At 36.9% G+C, this 19,139-nt stretch overlaps 1 protein-coding gene across 2 annotated transcripts; it reads left to right on the top strand.

Moving 5' to 3' along the window:
- The first annotated feature begins 1,865 nt into the window (after positions 1-1,865).
- Positions 1,866-11,578, top strand: purba (purine-rich element binding protein Ba). Of its 2 annotated transcripts, XR_010015558.1 has the most exons (2): positions 1,866-2,901; positions 11,507-11,578. XR_010015558.1 is itself a non-coding variant. In XM_063017789.1 (1 exon), the coding sequence occupies exon 1, from the start codon at positions 1,866-1,868 to the stop codon at positions 2,802-2,804; it is 939 nt and encodes a 312-aa protein (XP_062873859.1). In that variant the 3' UTR covers positions 2,805-6,204. The 2 variants fall into 2 exon arrangements, 1 of the variants encoding a protein (XP_062873859.1); XM_063017789.1 differs by lacking the exon at positions 11,507-11,578 and having other exon boundaries at positions 1,866-6,204.
- The last annotated feature ends 7,561 nt before the right edge of the window (positions 11,579-19,139 follow it).

The following is a 19,139-nucleotide window of genomic DNA, read 5'->3' as shown; positions in this document are numbered from 1 at the left end:
ATTGCACACTGTTCAGGTTTATTTAAAATTAGTGCAGATATAAAACCATATGTATTATTATGATGGTGATTGGTGATTATTATTATCATTATCATTATCAATATCAATATTATTATTATATTATCTTATTATTATTATCATTATCATTATCATTATCAATATTATTATTATATTATCTTATTATTATCATTATCATTATCATTATCATTATCATTATCATTATCATTATCATTATTATTATTATTATCATTATCAATATCATTATCATTATCATCATCATTATTATTATTAATTATTATTATTGTTGTTATTATTATTATTATTATATGACCGTTGAGGTTGCTGCTTGAACAGACACCCTGCTGCTCCAGTGATGTAACGGGAAATCCACGCTCGGATGAGATAACAGAGGGTAAATGATTGTTTCCCACCTGTATTGCGACAAACCTCACACCGCCCACACCTATAATTGGCTTGTGGTTTATGAACCAGTTCGCTGATTGGACAAATCAGACGTCAGTCGCGTTACTGTGGCAACCGAAAAAACGCAGTAAAATAAAATATAAACACAAAACTAACATAACTTTTGATGCAGAACACACCAGTGTTTTCAGTAGACCTGTAATCACTGTAACAAAACTGTTTTATTAAATAAACTGGTTATTAATAAAGGCTTGTTGAATGTGTGCCAAACAGCAAAATGGTTCCCATCCTAGCTTTTAGTCAGTGTGGGACATAAATCATGTTATCACTGTGTCCATGTAGAGTTCCTCTGGGTACTCAGGTTTCCCATCACCTCCCAAACATGCAGTAGGTGGATTGGCTGCTCCAAATTACCCCTATGTGTTAGAAATGAATACATAATCAACACAAAACGCATTGAACTTAAAGCTGTCACTTAAAGTCATAACATGGCCTTCCAGTTTTTTATTTGTAACTGCTGCATACTGAAAGCCCATTTGTCAGGCAGTAACAAGATCACTAACATTTCCACAATTGAAAAAGAATAAATTATGGTGTGGTTGGTTTTGTTAATAAAACAGGTGGTATAATGCAATGAGAATATGTCAATAATAATATTGAATAATATTGAATTCATGAAGAAACAAGTACAAATTGTATTTCAGGGACAGTGGTTCATACAAGAGCTCACATTTAATGTTGAAAATTCGTCATACAGTTTGATATATATGCAGTTGTACTGTATATAGTTGCACTAACTGACATTTTTTGGAGACATGAATGCAAAATAGCAAAAGAAAAACTGAATGCATTGAACTTAAAACTGTCACTCAAAGTTGTAACATGGCCTTCCAATTTTTTATTTGTAACTGCTGCATACTGAAAGCCCATTTGTTAGGCAGTAACAAGATCACTAACATTTCCAAAAAGGCTGCTTTTGTTAATAAAACAGGTGGTATAATGCAATGAGAATATGTCAATAATAATATTGAATAATATTGAATGGAGAAAGAAGTACAACTTGTATTTTAGGGACAGTGGCTCATACAAGAGCTCAACTTTAATATATATATACATATATATGCAGTTGTATATAGTTGCACTAACACATTTTTTGGAGACGAATGCAAAATAGCAAAAGAAAAACTGAATGCATTGAACATGTGCTCACAATGAGGTGTTGTATTTATTTAATTGTGAGTATAACTATTTTTACATGAATTTAAAATGAATAAACTTATTATTACATTATTACTCATTTTAAATGAATTTAAAATATTATAATCTTGCTGATATTAGACGTTTAAGCAGGGGCGGGATTTGTCTGTCTGAATACGGGTAGGAAACGGAATAACCCGGGGAGCGAGCAGTGAAGTGCGCAGTGTGGTGGAAGCAGGAGGGTGATGGTAAAGATGGCGGATGGGGATAGTGGGAGTGAGCGCGGTGGAAGTGGAGGTGGCGGCGGAAGTGGAGGCGGCGGCGGGTTTCCACACTTCAGGGATCAGGAGGAGACCCAGGAGCTGGCCTCCAAACGCCTGGACATTCAGAACAAGCGCTTCTACTTGGACGTGAAGCAGAATTCGAAGGGCAGGTTTGTGAAGATCGCAGAGGTCGGGGCTGGCGGCTCTAAAAGCAGGCTCACACTGTCCATGTCGGTGGCGGCGGAATTCCGCGAATACTTGGGCGATTTCATCGAGCATTACGCTCAGCTGGGGCCCAGCACCGCCGAGCAGATCGCGCAGTCTTCTGGTGGGGAGGACGGCGGGCCTCGGCGGGCCCTAAAGAGCGAATTCCTGGTGCGGGAGAACCGCAAATACTACCTCGATCTAAAGGAAAACCAGCGCGGGAGGTTCCTGAGGATCCGGCAGACCGTTAACCGCGGGGCCGGCTTCGGGCTCGGCGGGGGAGGGGTTCAGGGCTCAGCAGGCATGCAGTCCGGACAGACCATCGCCCTCCCCGCGCAGGGACTCATCGAGTTCCGAGATGCTTTAGCCAAGCTGATAGACGACTACGGCGGCGAGGATGAAGACTTAGCCGGGTCTGGATGCCTCGCAGGGGGTTACGGTGAGCTCCCCGAAGGCACCTCGATCACAGTGGACTCAAAGCGCTTCTTTTTCGACGTCGGCGCCAACAAATACGGCGTGTTTATGCGGGTCAGCGAGGTGAAGCCCAGCTACCGAAACTCCATCACCGTGCCCTTTAAAGCCTGGAGCAAGTTCGGATCGGCTTTTTCTCGCTATGCCGAGGAAATGAAGGAGATCCAAGAGAGGCAGAGGGATAAAATGTACGAGAGGAGGCCGGAGCAAGAGGAATCCGAAGGAGAGGACGTGGACGACGATTGATCCAGACCTGATAATAAAGAGGGCCAGAGTAGCAGAATAACATTTATTAAAGCTGCAGTATGTAACTGTAGACATTTGGAGTTTGGCGCCCTCTCTGGTAGTGATGTGCTATTACAAGCAGCTCGTTACTATATTTCACACATTAATATGATGGTTGCAAAGTAATGCCTAGGGGAATTTCTCATATGTATGTTTCTTCCAGACCTGGGGGGGGGGGGCAATTACAGTCCACTTAAAGTCTCGGATGTGTTACTCAGCATGTGCATTAGTGATCTGTACGTAGTGCTGGGCATGAGGCAGTGTAGTTGGTTAAAAGTGACACTTGAGAAAAGAGATCCTGCATTCCACAAATAATACAGAATATGTTTTTGACAGATGCATTGTGAAAAGACATCTAACACTTTTTAAAGTTTAATATATAGACACAGTTGAGCAGCCTGATTAAAAAGGCTTCATACAAATAATCCATCAATGGCAAGCAATAGTAAAACACAGTTCATGAAACAAAATACCAATAATAAGAACATTAAAAAGGTATATGTAGGTATATATAAAGGTTTATATCTATCACCTCGATAAGACCGCACAGCAGATGTAATGTGGAATAGTTTGGAAATAATTCTGTGTCAAACGTACTCTAATGATGCCCTCTCCAAACAAGCAGATCAATACAAAGTACTAATTCTCCAAGTGTAAAAATACCCTTAGGTTCTACAAAGGCTAAAAGTCTGATAATCTGACCAGACTGCTCTGACTTGAAATGGTAAAGAATTCCATGTTTTGTTGGGTTATTGTCTACATATCCAACAAAACCTGATCCATTTTAAATAAGAAAAGTTACATACTGCAGCTTTAACATTCATCTTTAAAACTAGCTTCCATATAGGCAGTGGCCGTGCTTTTAGAAAGGTCCAGGAAAGTAAAAGTAAAAATTGTAGAATAGCACACAAAGCTTTTTAAGACTAAATGTCTTGTACACTTTCATTTTTACTACCTCTTAACTCTCGTTATGTGTATGCATTATTGGAATTCATTTCAAAACAAAACATTTGTGTACTATACTACAATTTTTACTTTAATTTCACAAATTCATTGTCATTACTCCATGGATCCATCATTAGCCTGTATTATGAGTAGAGATGCACCAATTCCATTTTATTTCCATTCTATTAATTTGCATCTACGCAGCATAAAACTAGACCCCATGATTGTTTTAGACTAGTGTTGGCCCTGGTACCGATACACAAAATCAGATTGGTGCATCCCTATCTTTATATAAAAAATTATGTTTTATCTTGTCTACTCTGGTTCTCTGTAGGTTTGGGGTGTGTGGAATAACCAAGAAAGGCAAATATGGATTCATTAAAATGTTTATGTCTATCTTTATCTTTAATACTAAAAAATATGGAAAGTAAAGTTGTGTGACTAAGAAACACTGTTGTGAACAAAAGTAATTTTCTGTAAAGCAGTAGATGATTTATCTAGCTCGGGAGGTCAAATGACTTTTCCTAGCTGGCTAGCTGCAGATTTAGCTAGCAGTCCGAAGCATTCTTTGATTTGTTCATCTGGGACAAAGGACCGTGCGTTTTTAAGGTGCATTTTTTTCCTCTGCTAATGTTAGGATCAGTTTCTCATCTGTTAAACGTAACCATCTAAAGAATGGACAGGCTGGGTTACTCTTAATACCTTAAAACCATTATGACCATTGTTCAGTGGTATTTTAACATCTCGGCTTCAACAGACCGACTTCAAAGTCTGTGATTGCAGTTGTTTTAGCTGTATTTGTACCTCTAGTAGTTTTTAAGATCAGCTCCGGGGTCATTCTGAGGTCTGTAACACAGCATGTGAAACCTGTCGCAATATGGGTGAATACAATGACCATATATCTTCCAAATATTTCTATGTGGTTACCAAGATTACAGAAGAACCTGTTGGTGATACTGTTTGAAAGTTGGTAGTTGGGCTCTACCTTGAGTATTTACTGAAAGGGGTCAAACCAAAGAATGCTTTAGGGTGCTAGCAGAAAAATTGTAGGCACAGTTTGCTGAACGCTGCTTCTTTTTGGTGCAGTGGTTTGGAAGAAAACAAAAGAAAGTCCCTCACCCGAATTAAACACCCACAACCTGTTCGTAATGTTCGTATCAACTCAACATGGGTTTACAGTATTATTCATTTACAGGATGTATACTTGGTGTGTTGCTATAATGGACAGAAGACCAGCAATGTTTTACTGATAGGAAATTAAATGAGTTCATAACGAATGCTTGTTCAATGGACTATTTCAGCTCTGGCTCAAATATCTGAAATGAAAGATATTCACAAGTTCGAGCAGCAGCTTAGACATTTTGCAGTATGTAAAGCCACATAACGTGAGCCGTTCATAGAAAAAGGTGCTATGAAATATTTCACCACCTTCCTTAAGTATGCTCTTTTTGTAATGATATTTCTCTAAAAAAAAGAACATACAATACAGAATACAAAGCAATGAATGTACATACTATATTGTTTTGGGAAAGCACACAGAAACTAGTTACGCTGATACAAAATGATACTGATGCCTCTTTGCATTTATTACAGATGTTAGCATGGATAATGGATTGGACCAGCGCTTTGGATACTTGTACTCAAATTAGCATTGATGAATTTTTCTTAAAGGTTCAATTAAAAGATTTTGAATTAAATATACCAGGCGTTTCAGGCATTAACTGGAAAAAAATACTTATTTTTCAACATGATATACAGTTATATATATAGAATTATATTTATATAGGAATATAGAATCGATTATTAACTTGTTAAACATGCTTATTCAAGCAATTTTCGGATGCAAATATCCAGAGGATAATTTTATCTTCTTTTCCTAATTTCTTAATTCATCATGGATATAAGGCCATATTAGAAAATATTACAAATTTAGAAGTATGTAAGATGCTTTTATATTTAGTTTGGTTTGTATCCTTAATGTGATACTAATTTCATTTCATTTGAGGAAGCTGAATTTGATTGTATTATTTCAACAGCCTGTTTTCATCAGTCTGCAGATCTGAAAGATCTATTTCTGTTACAGTTTACACGCCTGTGTTTATTTTTCCGGATTTTATTATTAGAGCAAAATGTTTCGTAATTTATAAACTGTGATGTGCAGCACCTATTGTGTGAACCCTGCCTTGATTCTTTTTATTATTCTTGGAAACCTCTAAAACAGCAGTATTTGTCATTTACACATGATTTTGCAATGCAATAGTGATTTTCTGCTATTTCAACAATTTGTTTAAATTCTGACTTCCGTTAAAGTCTTTTCTGTACCGTGACAACGGCAGCTGTTCAGTCGAGATCGTTCTGCTGTATCTTTCCACAAACTTCCTTTTCAATGTTAAATAAAACTGAGGAGATGACTTAAGATGTATGTGTGTGTTTCATATTTAAAGTAAAAAAAAAAGTATGAATATGTTTTTATAGTTAAGGTTGTACATATACCTATAGTAAATGTGTACATTACAGTTTTGGGATATGAATGATTTCTGCGACTAAAGGTTTGGGACTAAATAATTCACACATTGTTATGTGTTCAAAATCTGTCATGAATTCCTGTTTTAACAAGTTTATTGTTTATTCATGAAATATACTGGCTTCAAAATATACAGTAAATATATTATACATTTACAGAAACAAAGACCATTAATTTACCGGTGTAAAAGTTCCATATGTTTTTCTTTGTCGTTAGTGATTATCATTGCCATGGTCAGAAAGAAAATCCAAACTGTCACGTAGCATAAAGAGAACTAATATCAGAAGTTGAATGTATTCCTAGAATCACCAAACGCATCTCTGTTACGAAGCTGCTGTTTGCAGTCAAGCATTTTTTTTTTACATTGCCATGGCCTTATCAAAGACTGCAGTTCAAAAAAAGCTCCTGCTCCAAAATCGACCCTTTAAATCTCAACTGAACTGAAGTTTATAGGTGGACCAGGGCTTTCTTGACAGACCATGCTACAAAAACCAGTTTTACTATAGAAAACACATCAAAATTTAATGGTAAGACTTTTCATGACTGTGGAGGTTGGTAAAGCTACAAAGAGACAACATTAAGGCCTGTGGTTTTTGAATGAGGCGTCTAACAAGCTCATGTCTAAATGGACATAATAATGGGTATCTATAAGGATGCTGGTACCAGTCAGACTTAATGTGAAGAAATTGCACCTTATTCAGACTTGCCTGCCTTGTGTCAACATTATGAACTCCCAAATACCAATCAAGAATTGATTCAAGCTTGTTCGCTGGAAGTACAGGGTGAGCCATTTATATGGATACACCTAAATAAAATGGGAATGGTTGGTAATATTAACTTCCTGTTTGTGGCACATTAGTATATGGGAGGGGGAAAACTTTTCAAGATGGGTGGTGACCATGGTGGCCATTTTGAAGTCGGCCATTTTGGATCCAACTTTAGTTTTTTCAATGGGAAGAGGGTCATGTGACACATCAAACTTATTGAGAATTTCACAAGAAAAACAATGGTGTGCTTAGTTTTAACGTAACTTTATTCTTTCATGAGTTATTTACAAGCTTCTCTTTGTTTACAGCCATTGACATGTCGCAGAGGTGCGTGAGGAGCTTTACACAGAACATTTTGTTCAGTGATGAGGCAAACTTTTATGTGAATGGTGAAGTTAACAAACAAAACCACCGCTATTGGTCTGACACTAACCCACATTGGATAGATCCCTCCAAGACTGTTGGAACACAAAAATTGATGGTATGGTGTGGTATATGGGGTACAAAGATAGTGGGGCCATTCTTCATCAATGGAAACCTCAAGGCCACTGGATATTTGAAATTGCTACATGATGATGTGTTTCCCTCTTTATGCACTGAAGCTGGCACGTTCCCTGAGTTTTTCCAGCAAGATGGTGCACCACCACATTATGGGTGTCGGGTCCGAGCATTCCTAGATGAACAGTTTCCTGGAAAGTGGATTGGTCGTCGTGGGTCAGTTGAATGGCCCCCAAGGTCTCCCGATCTGACCCCCTTAGACTTTTATCTTTGGGGTCATCTGAAGGCAATTGTCTATGCTGTTAAGATACGAGATGTGCAGCACCTGAAACTACGGATACTAGAAGCCTGTGCTAGCATTTCTTCTGCGGTGTTGCTATCAGTGTGTGAAGAGTGGGAGAAGAGGGTTGCATTGACAATCCAACACACTGGGCAGCACTTTGAACCCATTTTATAAGTGGTCAGAACTAAACAACGTTAAAACTAAGCACACCATTGTTTTTCTTGTGAAATTCTCAATAAGTTTGATGTGTCACATGACCCTCTTCCCATTGAAAAAACTAAAGTTGGATCCAAAATGGCTGAATTCAAAATGGCCACCATGGTCACCACCCATCTTGAAAAGTTTTCCCCCTCCCATATACTAATGTGCCACAAAAAGGAAGTTAATATCACCAACCATTCCCATTTTATTTAGGTGTATCCATATAAATAAATGGCCCAAGCTGTATATTCTTTAAAATGTCTATATTGTGATTAATATTGAAAATATTTTCCAATTAGTGAAACATTCCTTCGAGTTTATTCTGTGACAAATCATTGGCCTAATCAAAATAGAATTACATAACATTTTAATATTAAAAAGATTTAAAGGGAAATAAGTTTGTTATAGTTGGTATCAGTACTTGGATTAGAATTAGACATAGGTAACGTTGGAAGAAAAAGTAATATAGGTGCATCCTTATTAAGAATAATAAGTAATGTAATAAGTAATGTTGACAGTGTAGAAGCAGCTAGTAATCCTGTAAAATTGTTTATTTAATAGTAACAGCATCATTATGGTTACAGTTTACATGTTGCATGAGCTGCTATTTTTATATCAGCACATCAGCAATATGGCAGTAAGAGTTTTTTTTATAAAACGTTTTGCAATACATGACAGAGAGGTTATACCTTCCATAAAAAGCAAAAGATATTGAGAAAGATTGTGGATAATTTTAAATGTAATTCCGTTTTCTAAGAATAGGGACAAATATTTTTGACTGATGTAGCCTAGTAATAATTTACTGATGATTGCTTCTTTGGCCAAAATAAAAAGGGGAAAAAGAAAACATTGGTTTTTATTTATTCTAAATGATTACACTTTTTATCAGTTGATGAGATTTTTGTGGTTTCACAAAGTAACCATAAATGTCTATTTAAAATAATTTTAAAATGATGTTAAATAATTGCAAATGTTAGAGGTACGCCAATTTGATGGGTGGTTATCACCACAGATGGTGTAACTAGAGACAGTCTGGTTAAAATATGGGTACTGCATAATGCTAAACATAATGGTTGTGCTGACATGTGCTGTCCTATACTTCAATAAAAAATAAGTGCTTCTGGTAAAAAGTAAAACAAACCCTAAAAACATGAAAACCAAAAACACTAAACTCCTTTCTATCTAACCAGCTCTACAGTTACAAACCTGTCCAGCAGGGTAAATCCCAAATGATTTCATTATGACTACATAGTTCCATAACTAGGGTAAAGAAGCCATTATATTAGTCAAAAGCTCCTTTAAGATACAGAGACAATAAAATAATGCAGTAGCTTCATTGCCACTTCTGAAATTGCCCCTGGGTGTAACTGAGAGAGTGGACACGATTAATAAATAAGCAGCTACTGGAAACCTAGTGTGAACAGAAGAAAGAGAAGTTTTAGTTGTGACATGCAAGCCATTAAATGTAGAATAGTTTGTTCAAGCTGAACTGAGTCAAAAGCAAGTCACTAGGGCAGCATGATGAACCAATTTTAGCCAACAAAGTAAAGCTACATTGTGCAATTTACCAGTCTCGTCTGGTTCTTTCCATGCTGCAAGTTTATTTTTGCTGATCTAAGCTGGCAAATCAGAAAATTTACAATTTACAACAAATTCTTGTCTTGCCCTCCTAAACATCTAAAACAACAGTACACACACTACAGTGAACAACATTTTTTTTTTCAGATTAAATGTATTTTTTATCAGAGCTTTAATACTTTTTTTTAAATTGTGTTTTTTATCTTTCTGGTAAACAAACATTCAGAAACAGTAGGAAAAATAGTTACATCCTATAATACAGTAACATAACAATAATCATCAGATATTTTGGTCCACTCCTCTTTAATTCATTCATGTTTAAGCACACTGTTCATGCACAGCTCTACTAAGATTCCGCCACAGCATTTTAAAGGCGTTTAAACCTGGCATTTGACTTGATCATTCCAATTCCTTTCCAACATATTTTTTTTCCTTTAAAGCCATTTATAACCACTTGCTGGCATGTTTGGATCATTGTTCTGTTGCATGACCCAGATTAGGTTACTAGACAGATGGCCTCATGCATTTGTCTTAAGAATATTCTGGTATAATGTGAAGTTCCCTGTTATCTTAATGACTGCAAGTTTCTACGGTCATGTGGCTGCAAAACAAGCCCAAATCATCACCCTTCCAACACTATATTTGACAGTTGTTATGATGTGTGTTTTGTCTTTTGCTGTGTTTAATTTTCTCAAACATGGCGCTGCACATGATGACCAAATATCTCCATCTTGTTCTCAGCAATATGATTGATAATGTTCCACAACATTTTGTTCAGATGCAAGTTTGCAGTGTCAGTATTACTGTCATATTCTTTTTGGATAGAAGAAGCTTTCGAGGAGGAGGTTTACGCTGAATTAGAGGTTAATATGTTTGTAAAGGTGTTGTCACGTGTTGTAACTCTTTGGTTTGGTCTGACCTGAATTTGCTGTTATTATATGGCCACTTCTGGCAACTGTGTTGGTGTCACTCCGGTAGTAAACAATCCTTCTCACTGTAGAATAGTGAAATTTCAAATTATTTGACGCTGGCTCTACGTATCCCCTCCCAGATTAATTGGCAGCAACAGATGCTTGTCTAAGGTTATGGCTAATGTCCTTTCTTATTGGCATGACAATGAAAATGTTTCAGTGATTGTTTGTTTGTTTATTAGGATTTTAACGTCATGTTTTACACTTTTTGGTTACATTCATGACAGGAACGGTAGTTACTCATCACACAAGATTCATCAGTTCACAAGGTTATATCGAACACAGTCATGGACAGTTTTGTATCTCCAATTCACCTCACTTGCATGTCTTGGACTGTGGGAGGAAACCGGAGCACCCAGAGGAAACCCACGCAGACACGGGGGGGGAACATGCAAATTCCACACAGAAAGGACCCGAACCGCCCCACTTGGGGATTGAACCCAGGACCTTCTTGCTGTGAGGTGACAGTGCTACCCACTGAGCCACCGTGCCGCCCCAAATGTTTCAGTGATCAAAACAGGAACATGTCTTGGCTGACTTGGCTAACATTATTTTTGGGTACAAAATAAAGATCATTTGTTGCTGTTCAACAATTGCTAATTCAGAGAATTGATATTAATAACATCATAGTACTTTATTTAGAAAATTTCTCCAACAGAAGCATCGTTTTCTGTGTGTTTAGGGTGTGTTTTCTGTAAACCATGAGACTATGACAGCATACTGTTCAGCATGAAAAGTAAGTACACAAGAATACAGAAGTAGTAGTGTTGTAGTAACCCATGATCCTGTATAAACCAGGCAGTTTTATGTATCTTGAAATGAAGATCTAAACCACACAATTCCTGTTACATGTATGCAAATAAGCTGAATTGTAATTTTGTGTGTGTCTTTAATAGATAGGAGGACTATCATAGGAATGATGTTTTATGGAGTAGGCTCCAGCCTCAGCCTGGCAGAAAAACCTTCCTATTAGGCAATTCACCTGTTGGGACATTTTGTAAAATAAATTAAAATAAAAACAAGAATCCGTAATTTGTTAATTTTTCTGAACCTTTAATCAACTGACAAAATAACAAAGAAATGACTTTAATGTTTTTACTGAAAAACTGAAAAACACATATTGAATTGAATCCCTGCAACACACTCAAAAAATGAGAGAGGGTATGATACTTAAAAAAGTGCACAAGTCAATATGATTCAAACCTTGTATTTCAAATAATGTGTAATCTGCAGAACACAATTAAACTGTGCATATGCACCTTCATGTCAAATAATCAAAATATATCAACTTTACGTAAAATAATTAATGAATATTTACATTTTCTATAGAGTTGATGTTCTATACAGCTCATTGTTATCATTCAGTTGTAGAGTTGTATAGTTGTAATAGGTGTGTGTGTGTGTGGGGGGGTTATAGCTTCCATATTAATGCTTATGGATTTTTAAATGTTTAAAAAGCTCATGATCGGGTGACCACATATTTTTGGTTGTACAGTGTATGTGCTGACTTCTTCCTAAATGAAGGAAACTGGTACACAAGCACTGGCTTTACTGGTGAAACAAAAGAGAATCTTTCATTTATATTTAGTAGCTTAGCTTACATCTGGCTCTTGAATTTTAAAAATCTCTGGTTTGGAGTCGAGGATGAGTACGTCCTCAGAGACACCCACGTATTTACTGGGGGCTTCTGCTGATTTCAGACGTCCCCATTCTCCATCCTGCTCCCACATGAAAAGGTACATTTTGTCAAACTCATTTTCCTTGGGTACACTCTGCAGCCTCAATACCTGGTGATCAGAAAGAAAACATTTAAGTTAGCCACACAGAATATTAGAAAAGAGGAGCTGTATTCAAATATCAAAATCTGAGTTTTATTTACAGCTTCTTAATGAATTAAACTGTAAGTGCCCACTTCTGTCACTTTTAACTCATTTTCTCCACAAGCATTTTGAAACAAAACATTAAACCAAACTAATCAGCTATATCATCATCTTTTTATCTTACTGGAAAAAAAACTGAAAAAACTAATAAAGGCACTTGTAAGAGTGCATTTCAAATAAGGCCACTCATTTTGGCCTGTTTTTACTAATATCGCTGCCATTGTTATATACAGTCCATGAAAACGTTTGCTTTTTGATTTTGTTTTTGCATATTTGACAGATTAGTTAGTAAACATGCAACACCAACTGGTATTGTGTGAAATAGCAATTACCCCCTTGGTTACTCAATTAAACAATGAACCAAATGTAATTATTATTGGGTTCTAAGCACACTCAGGCTTGATTAATCTTAAACAGTAAGCTCACTGTTAAACAATCAGAAGAAATTCCAGAAAAATTGAACAAGTCATTGAAATATAACTCCAGCAGTTACCTCCAAGCAAAAAGCTATTCATATATATCTTTTTTGGAACCTCACAGTTTAGCTCTAAAAGACAATACATCATACTTCTCAGTACATTATGGAGTGTTGGAAATTTTCACAGAAATGCTTAAAATGATTAGAAATGTAAATTATTCTCTGTAGTCTGCACAGCAGTTACCTGAAGTTTTTCTTCACTTTCAGAGTCTTTCTTCTTCTCCACAGCAAGGAAGTACTTGTTTTTCCTCAGCTGAAAGCTAAATGCCATGTGGATTCTGTTGTCCCTGAACTCTCGATACACAGTGACTGAACGATCAGGAAACAATAAAGAGAAAGTTCAGATTAATTATATAATCAGTGGTTTTTGGAGTAGCTAAATTAAGCTTTTCTGTCAAAATCAAAGAAATACACTACTACTACTAAATAATAATAATAATAATAATAATAATAATAATGGATTTATTTACTTACTGTTTGGTTTAGTTGTCTGTGATTGTACAACAACTATTTGCCAACGTCTCTCCTTTTTTAATTTAATTTGCTGGATATTGATACATCTGCCACCAGTGAGCAGCAGCTGTGTCATATTTCACTGAGTTGAGAACAACAAAACACAGTGATTACACTAGGGTTATAAAAAATCCATTAATTTGGCTATTATTGTAAACAATAAAGATGTCTGGATGTTAGCCTAAGCAATGCTGAAGAGAAAACCTTTAAGCTCTATTAGTTTTTATTATTGCTTTATTAAGCCTGAAAATAACACCATGCCAACCAACGCTGTTTAACCCTAAACAATATTCATCCAGTAGTGTATTTCTTCAGTGCTTTATCTATGTTAGAATTGCTGTGAGTCTAGAACACTTATTGGAAACTCTCTGGACAGGGACTTTTTCACTGTAGGACATCACAAACTAATCCATTCAACCATCTGCATTCACTAGGGGCAATTTAGAGTAGCTGATCTAGCTTCTGTAATTAAAGAACATAAACTTTGTGGAGATCGTGACAAAGAGGGGGATCAAACCAAACATTTTGTCTGATCATGTGATCGTTCATCCTACTTTTTTAATTGCACACAATAATTAAAATACTGCATTTAGGGCTTTTCAAACTTATTTTTCTATTCAGCTCAAATTAACTATTATATCTACAAGCAAAACAGTTAAGGAAGAGAAAATGCTTTCACTTGCCACTTTAATATCATAATTGGGGGAAGTGATTCAATGGACTGGCTTGTTTGAGCATGTAAATAACTACTGATATCCTAAAGTTTTTACACAAATCAGTTTTAAGACTCTGTACAGAATATTGTGGGAAAAGAATAATATGAATCATCCAGATGGAAACACCTTGTGAAATGATCAGAGAGGTACAAGCTAACTAAAAGGCTATGATAAATCAAACACTCTATACAACTCACAAAACTGTCAGAATTTAGTGTTAACGGTATGTTTTGTTCTGACAGGAGTAGAACCTGATCTGGTCTTCTGTAGTTGTAGCACAGTTTCTTCAAAGTTTGACATGTTAGGTTATCTTTTATGCATTTGTGCTCACCAAGGTTGTAGAGTGGTTACTTCAGTAACTGTAGCCTTTCTGTCAGCTTGAAGGATTTTGGAGGCTTATTTCCACCTGAAGAACAAAAATCTGTAAAAAACAAAAAAACAAAAACAAACCCAGATCATAGTCAGATCAGCCTGTCTGGCACCAGCAACCCACAGCCAAGGTGGCAAATATGGCACAATTGTGTTTAACGTAAATAGGGACTGATGTTCTATTACCCTATTACAAAGAAGCATAAGAAAGAAGAGAAAGAAGACAGACAACACAAAATAAATTCTATATAATCATTTCATTTATTAAAGTAAAAAATACTCCAACATTGGCTGACCCAAATTAAACAAATTTAACTGACAAAAAACATATATACAGTTATATACACATATTTACATTATATACATATACACAGTTATGAGAAAGTAAAAACAAAGGAAATTAGACTGACCTTAAATCCTGGGTGTGGGTGGGTGTATGTGTGTGTATGTTAGAAATAAAACACTCACCACTGCCCTTGTCCAGTTCTGCACTCCTTTATAACGTCGCCAGTGCGTCACGTGACTGTTGGAACGTGAGAATCTCAGTTTAAAATCCAGTCATGACGACACTGTTGACATTGTATCATCACAAACCAGTGCGTCCCTGTCAGAGTCGCGGTGGGCGGCAGCATCCACACACCCTACGGTCAAAGCGTGACCACACAGTGGCCGCAAAACACCCGCAGAATTGCAGTGTGCTGGGGTGGTGCAATCTCGGGGGGAGACAGAAAAAGACTGAACAAGCTCATCAAGAAAGCGAGCTCTGCCTTGAACTGTCCTCTCCAACCTGTAGAGGAGGTGGGAGAAAGGAGGATGATAGCCAAGCTGTCATCCACCCTGGACATCACCAAACATCCACTACATGGGTCTGTAGGAGACCTAACAAGCTCCTTCAGTATCAGACTCCTCCACCCCCTGTGTAAGAAGGAGCGCCACCGCAGGTCCTTCATTCCAGCAGCCATCAGGGCTTACAACAGTAATAATATGTGCTATGTCACTCATACCTATATTTACATGTTCATGATGTAATAAGAAGTGCAATGTGTGCAATACGTAATATATTTCGCATATTTCTAATGTATATATTAATTTTTGATATTTTTTAGAGTAAACAGCTACACACTATGTGTGCAATATTGTAACTTAGTTGTAGAAATCCCCCATTTAAGCACTGAGAACAGTGGCGTGTGTATACTGAGGGTTAAGGGCCTTGCTCAAGGGCCCAACAGCAGCAACCTAGCAGTGATGGGGCTTGAACCAGCAACCTTTGAATTACTAGTCCTGTGCCTTAACCACTAGGCTACGGCTTGCCCTTTCAGCATATGCAATTTGTTGAGGGGGCCCCAAATGTTTGGGTGGGGTCTGCTGGGTAAGAGAAGAGGAGGAACTTACTTTCCCAACCCCGAAACAACTCCGACAACGCCACCCCACTTTTTTTTTTTAATAAAGGGTAGGGGGTGCCTGCGAGGTTTCTCAAATAAATGAGAGATAAGGCAGTTTTACACGAAAATGTACTTTATTTAGTCAATACTCACAACAATCATGGAAGTTATAAATAGACTACTAAAGTGCAACAGTGCTTTATAAAGGTTCTGACCCCAAGAGCAAAATAAAAACACAATAATGAAAGAGTGTAGCACATAAACGCCTCAATAATTTAACCTTAAATAAGCAACCCAATCAGAAAGAATATACACAATCAATATCAACCAAAATACAAACCAAAGAAATAAAAATAACCACTACCCAAAAGCAACCCTAAGTCAAACAGAGGTGAAAAGTGCTCCCTCATACAAAAGAAAAATACAATAAAGGAAAGTCCTGGGTCAGTACACTGAGACTTTACAAAACTATTTAAAGCCTGTAAAGCCAATTAAGTAATATTGCACTAGGAATAGCATTAGAAATGTGAAACACCTATGGGGTGGTCAGTTATACAATCACTTAAAACTATGCAGTTAGCAATGGTGGTCAATTATACAATCATTTAAAACCATGCAGCTAGCATTGGTGACTCAGTAAGTTTACACATCACTAATAAAACTAATTTTAGGATTTGTGTCCAGATTGAGACACTTCAGCTTGCCGACTAAGCAGGGTTGTTTTTGCCCTTGTTTTACAACAAGTTTTGTATTTTATACCAAAATAATTTGAGTTATTGTGCCCTAATTATGCACAATATTATACATAATATAAAGGATACAAACGGTGGCACCTGTAATAAACACCGACCACTGAAATGTATCGCCAATGTATCATTATATACCACTAGGTGGCGATGTGTCCCTTTTTTAATGACCCATTTTTAATTGCTCTCAGGATTTGTTTGCTGGGTAATGCCTAGAACAAAATATTGTCCTGTTCAGGGCTTTATGTCCATTCAGTCTATGAAGCATTTGAAAGGCTCACAATAAACTTTACTGGTATTATTGGATTCAATATAATTTTGATAGTATTGGTACAGCAAATCCTAGTAAAAATGAAAAGTCGTCAATATTCATTAAAGTTATTTGTTATTGTCAACATTTATTTTTTTGTTTGTTTATTAGAATTTTAACGTCATGTTTTACACTTTGGTTACATTCATGACAGGAACGGTAGTTACTCATTACACAAGGTTTATCAGTTCACAAGGTTATATCGAACACAGTCATGGACAATTTAGTGTCTCCAATTCACCTCACTTGCACGTCTTTGGACTGTGGGAGGAAACCTGACCTCCGGGAGGAAACCCACACAGACACAGGGAGAACATGCAAACTCCACACAGAATGGACCTGGATTGCCCAACCTGGGGATCGAACCCAGGACCTTCTTGCTGTGAGGCGACAGTGCTACTCACTTAGCTATTGTGCCGCCCCATCATTTAAAAAAAATGTTTTAGTTTTTCAGTCAATGAAGAAGAACTGTACTAATAACCCTTACTTCACCAAACGTAAATTGAATTATTAATTTAGTCTGACCATTGTTCTAATTTATCTAAATGTTTTTGCTGAAATCCTAGACACTGAGAGCATGTTGTGACATTTGGTTCGGTTTACATGTCCAGGGAAAAATTGGGCTTTTAAAAACTTGTATGTAGATAATCAAAGCAGTTGTACTGACAGGAACGTTTAAGCTTTTAAATTTAGTGTTATTTAATCATTGTATCACTTTAAACTTTAAAAAGCTCTTTAACCTTTATCTGGTCAACCAGTAAAATTGCTAATAAAGCCACATGCAAAGATTTCTCACAACATTAAGATCTAGTAATTGATTTTTGTAACCTTAACACCTAAATTAACCTAAACCTAAATTAACAACATAAATACACAGACATAGTAAGTGAAATGTGTAGAGGTATTCCTACACAGGCCTTTACAACAGGTTGTACTAATCAGAGGAGCTGAAACTTTATAGTAGATAAGACTTACCTAAGCCTTGGAGTAAAATGATCTTGACAGGAATAGTAGATGCATGAAACAGCATGACCTTAAGTATTCACATCTAGCCCACACAGTCTGTAGGCGCTGCTCCACCACCATCGCCCACTGTGCCTGAGAATTTCCTGGAGCAGTTCATCACTCACTGGCCAGTACTAACACATATTTCTGTATTTTGTGTGGTACGTAATAACTCTGAAATAAAGACTTCTTTAAATACATTGACTTAACCACTGCATCACTGATCACCCCGATCATTATAACAAGCTTTTCTTTACTGAGAAAAATGTACTTAAAATTCTCAACTAAAAGTAATACAGTAATCTAAAAGCAGTATGAAGCAAACATGATGTAAACACCCCTAGTTATACAGTGAAAGTGTTTTGCCATACTCATTGTCAACAAGTGTATAAAATTAGTTATATGATGTGGAACAATTATTCCAGGGCAAGTTTGGTGTGACCTAGATAAGATAAGATTCCTTTATTGATCCCCATGGGGGAAATTTGAGTGTTACAGCAGCTCCAGTACAGTGTAAGTACAGTCAATAGAGTAAATAAAATAGAGTAGAATAAAATAAAAAATAAGGAAATTATAGGACAAATTAGATATGCTATGCAATTACTATTTTACAACAGTATGGTAATTACAACAATGTAATAAAAACACATAACATGTATAATGAAACATAGAGTCCAGTGCTGGAAAAAAGGGTGGGGAGATCTTGAGTTATTGTATGGGGGGAGCTGGCTCATTAGTGTGAGGACAGCCTGTGTATTCTGCTATTGTTATGCAGTCTGATGGCAGTTTGCACAAAAGAACGTCTTAAGCGCTCAGTCTTGCTCTTTGGTGGAATGAACTGCCCAGCCGCCATAGTTCCTCATTGAGAGGGTGAGAAGGATTATCCAGGATGGCCCTAATTTTGTCCTTAGTTCTCCTCTCATATACTACCTCCAGACTGTCCAGCTGTAGACCCACAACAGAACTGGCTTTCCTGACCAGCTTATGTAGTTTGTTGGCATCTCCGGCCTTGATGCCACCACCACAGCACACCACAGCAAAAAAGAGGGCGCTGGCAACCGCAGACTGATAAAAAGCTTTCAGCAGTCTGTTACACACATTGAAAGACCTTAGCCTCCTCAGAAAAAAAA

Source organism: Trichomycterus rosablanca, chromosome 21 (assembly GCF_030014385.1).
Source record: "Trichomycterus rosablanca isolate fTriRos1 chromosome 21, fTriRos1.hap1, whole genome shotgun sequence".
Classification (NCBI taxonomy): Eukaryota; Metazoa; Chordata; class Actinopteri; order Siluriformes; family Trichomycteridae; genus Trichomycterus; species Trichomycterus rosablanca.
The sequence above is the reverse complement of the archived record's forward strand: the minus strand, read 5'-3'. Positions and strand labels throughout refer to the sequence as shown.

Excerpts from the sequence above, each read along its gene's own strand:
- purba (XM_063017789.1), top strand. The coding sequence starts at position 1,866 with ATGGTAAAGATGGCGGATGGGGATAGTGGGAGTGAGCGCGGTGGAAGT.